This window comes from Myotis davidii, unplaced genomic scaffold (genome assembly GCF_000327345.1).
Source record: "Myotis davidii unplaced genomic scaffold, ASM32734v1 scaffold207, whole genome shotgun sequence".
Classification (NCBI taxonomy): domain Eukaryota; kingdom Metazoa; phylum Chordata; class Mammalia; order Chiroptera; family Vespertilionidae; genus Myotis; species Myotis davidii.
The window spans coordinates 1,728,079-1,738,278 of record NW_006298349.1 but is presented as its reverse complement, the minus strand read 5'-3'; the positions used below and the strand labels follow the sequence as shown (position 1 = coordinate 1,738,278).

Below are 10,200 nucleotides of genomic sequence, written 5' to 3'. Positions count from 1 at the left end.
GGCAGGCACTGAGCCAGCACCCGGGGCTGGAAGCCGGCGGGCCAGGGCAGGGGCCCCGTGCGCGGGCTCAGCCGCTCGTGGCCCTTCCACGTGAAGCCCTCTCGGTCCTGGAGGAGGTCCACACTGGCCATGCTGACCGCCTGCTCTGAGGGCATGTCACTGAGCTCCAGCACCAGCACCTGAGCCCGCAGGCAGGGCAGGGGAGGGGTCAGCATAGAGGAGGGGCCACCATGCCCCACCGGAGCCTGCAGTCACCGTCAGGGAGGTCCCGGGATTGTCTCACTTATCCGCTGAATAAGCACTTACTGAATGCCTACTGCACACCAGGGCCTGAACCAAGGAGCACAGTGGTGACCCAGACCCGCTGGTGCCTGCCCTGCCAGAGCCAAATACCCCACCAGCACCACGCCTAAGGCACACTGAGCACCTTCTGGATGCTCTGAGCGCTGGAAGAAGAGCACTGAACAGACTGCTGGTCCCTGCCCTCCCAGGGTTCATCTAACATCCGTGCTCCAGCCCTGGCCCTAAGCCTCCAGGTGCCCTACAGCCAGAGCTTGGACTTAAGGCCCCAACAACAGGCCCACCTCCCTGGCTGGCCTCACCCCACCTGGGGCCCCATTACCACCTCTGGGCCAGACCCTCCAGTTCAGGCACACCTCCTCCAACAACCCTCCAGACGCCCAGCCCTGAGGACCTCAGGCTCACCTGGCCCGCAGTGCCGGCCACCACCATCTGCGCTGTATACTTGCAGAGTGCCACCTTCTGCACCCCAAGTCGGGGGTCATCACTGTAGGGGTCAAAGCAGCCCACCTGGGGAGTGGGTTGGAGTGATGACACAGGGCAGAGCCAGGACCGGGCTCCTGGGGTTGGGGGAGGGGCCCACCTTGCGGAAGGGGGGCCAGTCGTCCTCGGGGGCCTGGGCCAGGCTGTCGGCGTGCTCACAGTCGGTCTGGAAGAGGCCAGCTGTGCTCAGCTTGTAGAGCGGCCGCAGCGCCACGCCAGAGGCGTCCCAGAACCGCACAGTGCCGTCCTCGTGGCTGCAGGGAGGAAGCCATCAGGCCCATGCCAGGCCCCCGCCCATTCCTCCATCCACTCATCCTGGGGCCATCATTGAGCACCTACTGCACAAGCCAAACGCTGCCCAAACGCCTACTGTATACAGCAAATAGGAAACACCTACTGATCAGGCGAAGACATACTGAGTGCCGACTATATGCCAGGCCACACGCACCTGGGCCCTTCAAACAGGGTGAGAGGTGTAGAAACAATCACCAGTGTGACGAGCAGGAAGTGGAAGAGGGGAAATCCAGGGAGCAGAGGACTCAGGGGTTCTGTCCTCACTGGGTCACCCAGCAAAAAGGATCGAGTTAGCAGGTCACAGAGCAGAGGGCTCAGCTGGGCCTGAGGCAGCAGCAGGAAGACTGGGAGGCCAGCAGAAAGCGGGAGAGGAAGGGAGGGGGAGCAGGCCAGTCTGGGGTGCGGCCTCAGGCGGGAAGCCCTGGCGTGAGGAGCAGGCGTGTGGGGCTGGACGGGAAGCCCAGCAGCCCTGAAAGCCACGGTTAACCGTTTCCAAGCAGGAGAGGGAGGCAGAGCCAGGGCCCCCAGATCCCAGCACAGGCAGGCAGCAGGGGCAGGGCAGGAAGTCAGGCCCTGAGTCACTGGGCACGTCAGCGCCCGCCGGGCCCAGGCCGGCCCAGATTCCCGGTCCCAGGGCAGGCTAGGTGGGTAGAGTTCAGTTCCAGGCCAAAAGACAGGGCAGGGAGGGGTTTGAACCAGGGTCTGAGAAAGCTACGATCCCAACCCATCCTCCTGAAGGGGGAACCCAGTCCCACCAGGGGCCAGGCCTGAGTCACTGGGCAGGTCAGTACCCGCCTAGTCTAGGCTGGGCTCTCCTGCACCTGCGTGGGCTGTGCCCGGCCCCATGCGCCCACATACACACACATACACGTCACAACTGTGCTTGGCCAAGGGGCTAGGTCTGCCCTACCCAGTCAGCAGCAGCCCTCGTTGAGATGGTTCCTGGGCCAGGTTCCGGCCCCCGGTGATGGGCCAGCTCTGGGAGAGGGCGAAGGTATCAGTGAGGTCAGGACAAATTCTTCTCCCTTTTACCCTGGGCTGACACCCAGGACCCAAACGGCTTCCGAGTCCCCAAGGTACACCTGGCACATTCCACCTCCAGCTTTGCATCTGGGCGGCACTTTCACAGGGAACACCCTCCCCCACAAGGCTGGGCCCGCAAGGTGCAGGCACACACCGAGGCACTGGAGGCAGGCTGGGCACCCTGCTGCTCCCCAGCGCTCACGATGCGGGCCCACAGCTTGGCAGGGACATTGGCCACGTGGGCCGAGCAGGTGATGGCGGACGAGTGCAATGGGGCCAGGTATGGAGCAGGCACCACCGGCCAGCCGGGCATTTGCAGGTCCAGCACCACCAGCTCTTCTTCGAGCAGCACAGCCAGAGCCTGGGGCTCGTCGAACTCTGTGGGACAGGGGCAGGGTGAGGAGCACGGCCACAGGCAGTGCCAAGTACAGGGTGGGGGAGGGCAACACACCATCCTCTGGTCGCATGCTGTGCACCGTGAAGAAGTCAATGATGCGGGAGGTGAAGTCCAGTGTCACCAGAGTGTCCGCCCGGAGCACACTCACACAGTGGCGGTCCCCATAGCTGGCACGGGGCATGCCGCCGCTAAAGATGATAAAGTGGCCCCTATACAGGGGTGGGGGGCCCTGTGAGCCACCTGGGTCGGGAGCACACACTGCCCAATCCAGAGAGAGCATCACAGGACAACCCTGAGACCCGAGCCCAGCCTCCACCCCAGCCAGATGCAGCCCCCGACCCACACCTGGACCCAGCTCCCCACCTACCCAGATGCACAGTTTCGCCACAGAATCTTATTGATGGCTTTGCAGGGAAAGGGGCCTGGAGGGATGGGACAGTGTCAGGCTCATTTGCTTGCCAGGACCTGAAGAGCCTCAGGTCGCATTTCTCACCCATTCTCCCATCCTGCCCACATCGCTCCTGCTTCATAGCTGCTTCCTGCCTCCAGGGGGGAAGGCCCACTGCCCCTAACCGTACACCCCACAGTGGGAGGGGGGTCTCGCCTTTGCAGATTTGGCATGGCGCTGCCACCTTCCACAAGTCCCCCTGGATGCCCCCACAAAGCAGAGGCGGCCACGAGTGCCCGAGCGTGGGATCGACCACCCGTCAAAGCCCTGTGCTTAGGCGGCAGGCTGCCCTCAGCCTGCCCAGCACTCACCGTAGGGCATGGTGGCCACTGTAGGCTGCATTACTGGAGAGCTGCCAGTGTCCGCAGACCAGATGGCATAGCTGCCATCGCTGTGTGAGCTGACCAGCGTGCTGCCACTGCGCTCCCAACACAGGCTCTCCAGCTGCTGTGGGCAGAGCAGGTGGGCATGAGCAAGGCAGCCACGGCAGAGGCCCCGGCTATGGGCACAGTCTCCCACACCAACCTGGTTCCCCAGGAAGATGCGGTCCGCACACTGTGCTGCCTGGTTCCAGATGACCAGCAGGCCCCGGCTGTAGCCAATGAGGATCCTGGAGGGGTCCCGCAGGTGTCCCTGCAGGGACTCCACGGGGCCCAGCGCCTTCCCGCACCGGTAGTCATCTGGCAAACTGCAGAGGAAGCCCAGGTGAGCCAGCAGGAGAGCTGCCCAGGCAGTGGGTGTGGGAAGCCCGCCTGCCTCTCACCTTCGCAGAACCTCCTCAGGGCCAAGGGTCTGACCCTCAATCAGCATCAAGGTGGAAACATCCAGGAAGAAGACGCTGCCACCTTCAGTGCCCAGGGCTGCCATGTTGCCAGCAGCCACAAGCAGGATCACTGTGACGTGGGCAAGGGTGGGCGGGCCACTATGGGAGACAGAGGGAGGCAGGGGAGGGTGTGGGCTCCTCCTGAGGAGTGCAGAGGGTGCTAATGAGCTGCTACTGTTAGAGCCTTGTGGCCCCTCTGCACTCATTGGGACCTGACCATCCAGGGGGCTGGTGAACTGGGAAGGCAACAGTGGTGGCATCATAATTAACTCGCTCAATTATTCATCAGGAAGTCAGCATGTCAGCGGGGACAGTAAATATAGGTTCCTCTGGTCTCCGAGATGGGCTCCCAAGTCCCTCCCACCCACCAGGAGGGCAAGGCAGGAACCAGGCTACTCCGCTGCCCCCTGGAGCACCCTGTCAGCACCGCACACCGCACACCGCGCGGCCTGGCAGGACCCCCCTTCCCCAAGCTTACCCTTTCACCTGTACACACTATGGCCTGTCATCCCAGCCCCAAGTAGAGACACCAGGGGATCTGTGCTGATGGGAGCTCAGCTTGGCCCTGCCCCACACCTGCCACTCCGCCACTGCAGGGTCACCATCGGTGCGCAAGTCTGGGGCTCAATGCACCTCCCATCCTGCACCTCTGGTGCAGCAGCACAAACCCCACCTGCTCACCTCAGGCTCAGCCGTAGCTTCTCTTCCAACACCCGCCAAGCCCCTGGAGCACTGCTCAGTGACAAGGGGTCCAAATGCTGCCTCTGGGGCCCAGGCTAAGCTCAACATCCCCTGCCACCGTAAACCCAGCCCTTGGCAGTTTCTTGTCCCCACCATGCCTTCGCAAGGCTGGCTCCCCATGCCTAGCGGCTGGCCCCCGGCCACGCCCACCAGTACCTGGCACCGTCAAAGCCCAGCCGACTGGGCAGTTGAAAGCTGAGTGCTTCCTCCAGGTGGGCACAGCCATTATGGTGGACGATCTCCCAGAGGTGCAGGCTGCTGTCATCCAGCAGGGTCAGGAGGCGGCCCTAGGGGGTGTGCAGAGACCAAGACTGGGCGGTAGGACTGGAAGGGGGTCCCAGGGTTCACTAGCCAGCCAGCGGGGGCAGAGGCTCACCTGGCCAGGCAAGAAGTGCATCTGGGTGACTGTGGCCATTTCCCGGTGCAGGCCTGTGAATTCCACACCAGGTGCGCCATAGCTAAGGGCAACAGGTCAAGGGCAGAAACAGGCAGAGACACCCAGCTTCCTCCTCCTCCAGGGCCATTCTGATAGCTCCCAGCCAGGCCTGACAATCCAGGAGCCCTCCAAAGTCCAGGTGGGCCCCTCCCTGAAGAAACACTGTCCTGCACCCCCACGTCATCCTCAAGCTCAGTAGGCAGGCTCCACTCAGCCCCTGCAAGTCCTGCTGTGGTACAACCTTCTCATCTTCAGCTATAAAATGGGTAGCGGCTCCCACCTCACAGGGCTGACCCAGGGCAAGTGAGAATAAAACATGCTCAGCATGCGGCCCACCCTCCATCAGCCTCATGTGTCTGTGTGCACGAGAGCTGGCCCCGCAGGCTGCGAGGCCAGGCCAGGCTCGGGCAGGAAAGCTGCTTCTTCCCGCAGCTCCAGGCCCCATTCCAGCCACAGGCAAGGAAACCAACCTCCCCCTGGGGCAGGCAGGCAGCGGCCCCCACCCAAGAGAGGGGAGAGGCCAAGGCCTGTCCATTCACAAACCAGCACTCAGAGGCTTGAAGAGGTTGGGTGACCTGCTTCCAGTGCCTGGCACCAGTGCCAGAGTCCCAGCAACTCCAGGTCTGACAGTGAACACGCAGGGCCCCGGGGGCCCCGGAGGGAGGGCAAGGGAGAGGTCAGCAGCTTTGCCTGGGGACAATGCAGGAGCCAAGCCGTTGCTTGGAGCTGGAGCTAGGATTCCCTGCAGGAGCTGGAAGCACACAGAAGAGGGGACAAAAGAGGGGGCAGGAGTGCTGGGCAGGAACCAGCGTCACCAAGGAGACAGGGGGAGGGGCGCCTCTGTGTGCAAGGCCTTCTTCTCAAGCCTCAGTTTCCCAGCCCAGGGGTGGTCTGGGGCAGGAAGGAGGGAATGGGGAGAGCTCTGGCCTCCTCTGAGGCTCTCCTAGACGTCCAACAGGTTCTTTGTGAGCATGAGAAACCGGAGCCCAAGACAGACCAGGACACAAGAGGGCCAGCACCAGAGGCTAACAGACGCCCGACACGGGGCACCATGCGACACCACCTGCGGAGCACAGCACGTGGGGCAGGACAGCACCTCGAGGGCTGGGAGCAGCAGGCAGGAAGTGGATGTGGATGGTGCTGGAGGAGCATCCCGCCCAGCCACACCCCCTAGTGTAGGCAAACTCACCAACTGCAGGTCCAGACGCCCACGCCTCCCCTCCCCTTACAGGCATTTACTCATTCTGTGCCGCCCAATGACACTCATGAGGACACTGAGACCCAGAGGGTCACATGGGGAAGGGTGGGGGTGGGCACCTCACACCAAGCAGGTGCCAGACAGTCTGCACCTCCGTTTCCCGGAGGGAGGGAGGGCTTCACTTCAGGCAGTGCAAGTGCGATGCTCCACACCAGGCAAGAAGGCATCCAGCTGTCTGCTTGCCCCCACCCACCCGGGCTGACAGGAAAATGCCCGCTTTGTGCGGCACACACAGCCCATTGTGCAACCGCCAGCATCCAGGTGGGGGCCGAGCTGCGCCCACCATGCCGAGCCTGGCACTGCCCCCAGCCCCTCGCTGGACACGTGTCTCACATGGTCACCAGGGAAAGACCCACTTATGTGACCCTGGCCCACCCACCAACCTTGACAGGTACCAAGATAGGCCAGCCCCCTGGCCCAGCCACCCTTGTTACAGTTGCTGGGACAATGAAGAGCAGGGTCGCCTAGGTAACTGGCTGGCTGAAATGCAGTGAGGGACAGCTGTGGTCACTGCAAGCTGTGCCCCCCACCCCCACATTATCTCCATGAGGAGGGATCTGAGGGCAGAAGCTGCACCAGCCTCCACCAGGTCCAGATACCTTCCACAGCCTCCCGGGCTGGGGCCTGCCACAGAGCCAGCACATAGGTAGCTACAAGCAGGTGGTCCTCACAGCCCCGAAGGCTGTGCCCCACAAAGGATACATCTTGACGGCCCCAGACCTGGTGCCAATGGCCATGATGCGAAGCTCAGGGTCGAAGGCCAGGGCGCTGGGCTGGTTGGGGAAGCCATGCTCCACGGTCTGCGGGGGGAGGGGAGGACACTTGCATAGGCACAGCTGCCCTGGCCCACCCAGGGGCCCACCCCAAGGCAGCCTCAGGCTCCGCTGCTGCTGTGCACCAGGACTCCAGCTGGGCCCCCGTGCTGTGTCTGCAGCCTCACTGAGAAATGGGCAATCGTGCCGCCAGTGGGTACGGAGGGGCTGAGCCAAGCCCCCGTCCCTCGGCACTTGTGTCCCTCCCACTGTGTGCAGGGCGCTGACAACAGGCAGGAAGCACAAGGCTCAGAAGTGGGCCACCTGCCCCAGGGGCTCTGCCCTTATTCCTAGGGGCACGGACTGAAGCTTGGTGAGGCACCATGCTGTCTCGGGTCCCCCGTGAAGTCCATGGTACTTCCCAAACACAGGCCCCACGTGGAGGTCAGAGGCCAACCCCCAAGGTCATCTAGGCAGAGGCTCGTGACAATCTCCCCAACCCCAGTCAGAGACAGAGGAGCTACCTGCGCAGGCCCTGAAGGTGTCACCCACCTCCCCGACTTGGGTTCCCCAGCTGGAAACGGAGCAACAAGGTCCCACCCCCTCTGTGGCAGGGATGGTGTGAAGAGGGCCTGTGCACTGTTGGTATTAATGGAATGGCTTCCACCTGGTCCTCTGCTCCTGGCAGGGCCAGTCCCAACATACACTGGTCCCAGCTTCTCCAGCCCAACTTGGGCTTTCCCTCGTCGCCGACCCACCCAAAAAGCTCATACTCATCCCCCGAGGCCTACCTGGGGCCTCTGCCTGGAATGTCTATACCCCAACTCCCTGTCCTCAGCACCAATGTGGGATGCCACCTGTGGGCCACAGATACCTCTTGATCACTGCCTCAGCAAGACACTCATTTTTTAAGAAACTGTGATTGCCTGGACAGGTGGCTCAGTTGGTTGGAGCGTTGTCCCATACACCAAAATGTTGCAGGTTCCTTTCCTGGTCAGGGCACACAATGAAGTTAAGGGTTTGATACCCAGTTTGCGTACGTATGGGAGGCAACTGATCGATGTTTCTCTACCACATCGATGTTGAGAAAGAGAGAGAGAGAGAGAGAGAGAGAGGAGAAAAGAAAGGAAAATAAAAGAAACCCGGGTCGCCAGGCCTCTTGCCTCAGCCTCCCTCCCGCCTCAGCCCATCCAAGCAGGGACGGAACCCTCCGGATGCTGGCCTTGGGCTAGTCACAGCACTCTTCAAGCCTCAGTTTCCCATTTGAGCACTGGGGGACAGGGAGTCCACTGGAAGACACAGGTGCCCATTTGGCTGAGGGTGGGGGGCAACTTCCCTTTCCCACCAGCACTGCTATGACAACGCTGGACCTGACTGGCCAGTCCCCCCCTCTGCTCAGGAACCCTCCCACCCCAGGGCTCCCAGCTACCTGGAGAAGGTAAGTCCTCACATCTGGACTTGTCTTCCTCCTCCCACTCTCTCCCCCTCACTTAATTCTAGGCCCAGTGGCCTTTTGATCTCCTCCAATTTACTAGGCAGGTTCCTGCCTCAGGGCCTTTGCATCTACTATCCCTCTACCTGGAATGTGCCTTATCCAGCACTCCCCAGCACTCGGGGGCCCCTAAGCCATCCTGGCTACAGCAGCCACCCCTGCTCACAGGCTCCAGGCCCTCACCCTACCTTTCTGCAATCCATAGTACTGGCACCATCCAAACTGCTGCATATTTTGCTTTTCTGTTTTGGCTTTTCACTATCTCCTCCACTACGACATCAGCCCCCTGAATGAAGAGGTATTTGTCCCTTTTGTCCTCACCACCTAGAACTCACACAGTCAGAGCTCAGTGTCAAGGGACATAGAGTGGACACACCTCCCACAGGCAACACGTAGACAGGGCTGGGATGTGGACCCAAGACTGAGTCCAAAGTGGATGTCTGCGCCTGTCCCCCCAATCCCACTAGAGAACCTGGGTCTAATCGCTCTTATTGTATTTTTGGCATCTATTCTCTAGTGATCACTTACCACCCCCTCTGGGGAGCCAGCCCCTTGCCCAAGACCACCTCCCTCCTACCATTGCTGCCCACTCAGAACGGGTCCTCATTCATTCTGCTTAGCGGGGAGCCCTCCCCTTTTGCCAAACAGGACCAGCCAGGGGGGCAGCCTCCTAGCCTCCCACCATCTGCTGCATGTCCCCACTTCACACCCAACTCACTGGCTGAGGAAGTGACACCTGAGCTCAGTGCCTGCCCCGCAGCACTGTCATTCTCACCTCGCAGGGGTTTGGCACAGAAGGGGGACCTGGGAGGCCTTCCCTCTGGGCCTGCAGGCTTCTGGCAGGTTCCTGGAGAGTCTGAGGGTCCTGGCAGCCCCACCACCTCAGAAGCCCTGCCCGCCCCGGGAAACGCCCTGGTGCCTCGGCCCCTCCAGGTCTAGCCGGCCCAGAGCTTCCTCCTGGACAAGCGTCTCTTCTCGGACCACAGCAGCCCTCAAAGCTACAGTCAAATCCCTACCAATAAGGAGGACGAAGTGACCCAGTTCTACCTGTGACTCTGGGCAAGTCAGCACCCCTCTCCGAGACTCCATTTTCTCACCTGGGTGCCGGGCATAACAGCTCAGCTCCCCGGGAGCCTCAGGCCTGTGCGGCAGAGGGCTCTGGGCTAGAACTCCGGGGGGGCCGGCGGCCACCCAGGCAGAGGGTGGTGGGGGCCGAAGGCTGGCCTGTCCTGCCCGGGGAGGACAGGGGGCGGCCCTCCATCCCCCGCTAGGCTGCAGGGCTCAGTGGACAGGAGGCCCAGCAGGGAGAAGAGTGGCTCCACGTCCAGGGAAACTGAGTCCCCACAACCTGAAGCGCAGGGGGGTCCACAGCCAGGCATCTCCCCTGGAGCCCTGGGTGAGGGAAGGAGGGGAGGGACATGGAGGGATTCCCCAGCCCTCCCCCTCCCCATCTGCCTCCTCTCCTCGCCCCTCCCGCCCCACCTGGGCTGCCCCGAAGGCGGACAGGGATGAGGGGAGCCTCCAAAGAGGGACAGAAAGATGGAGCGAGAGACAAAGTGAGAATTCGGGAAGCCCGCAGGATGGAGAGGCAGCGGAAGAGGACGGCGCCGCTCGGAGAGGCAGAGAAACAGGCGCGAGATGATGGGAAGCGGAGAGAAGACCCGCAGAGACGACACCCGGGGACCGAGGCGGGGACACCTCGCCCCAGACGCGCGGGCAGAGTCTGAGCTCGGGGGGCGGTCAAGCCGGAGGG

General features: G+C 62.3%; 1 protein-coding gene across 1 annotated transcript in view; it reads right to left on the bottom strand.

Moving 5' to 3' along the window:
• Window positions 1-7,368, bottom strand: part of LLGL1 (lethal giant larvae homolog 1 (Drosophila)) — a 13,882-nt gene extending 6,514 nt beyond the window's left edge. The window contains exons 1-14 of the mRNA XM_015570623.1: window positions 7,338-7,368; window positions 6,906-7,263; window positions 4,886-4,967; window positions 4,666-4,796; window positions 3,709-3,867; window positions 3,471-3,633; window positions 3,257-3,392; window positions 2,865-2,919; window positions 2,552-2,706; window positions 2,255-2,478; window positions 1,988-2,055; window positions 884-1,037; window positions 706-810; window positions 1-179 (exon numbers count right to left, since the gene is read on the bottom strand). The exon at window positions 1-179 is cut by the window's left edge and continues 11 nt beyond it. Coding sequence (XP_015426109.1) covers window positions 1-179; window positions 706-810; window positions 884-1,037; window positions 1,988-2,055; window positions 2,255-2,478; window positions 2,552-2,706; window positions 2,865-2,919; window positions 3,257-3,392; window positions 3,471-3,633; window positions 3,709-3,867; window positions 4,666-4,796; window positions 4,886-4,967; window positions 6,906-7,263; window positions 7,338-7,368 — 2,000 coding nt within the window. The remainder of the gene's footprint in view (window positions 180-705; window positions 811-883; window positions 1,038-1,987; window positions 2,056-2,254; window positions 2,479-2,551; window positions 2,707-2,864; window positions 2,920-3,256; window positions 3,393-3,470; window positions 3,634-3,708; window positions 3,868-4,665; window positions 4,797-4,885; window positions 4,968-6,905; window positions 7,264-7,337) is intronic.
• Between the last annotated feature and the right edge of the window lie 2,832 nt (window positions 7,369-10,200).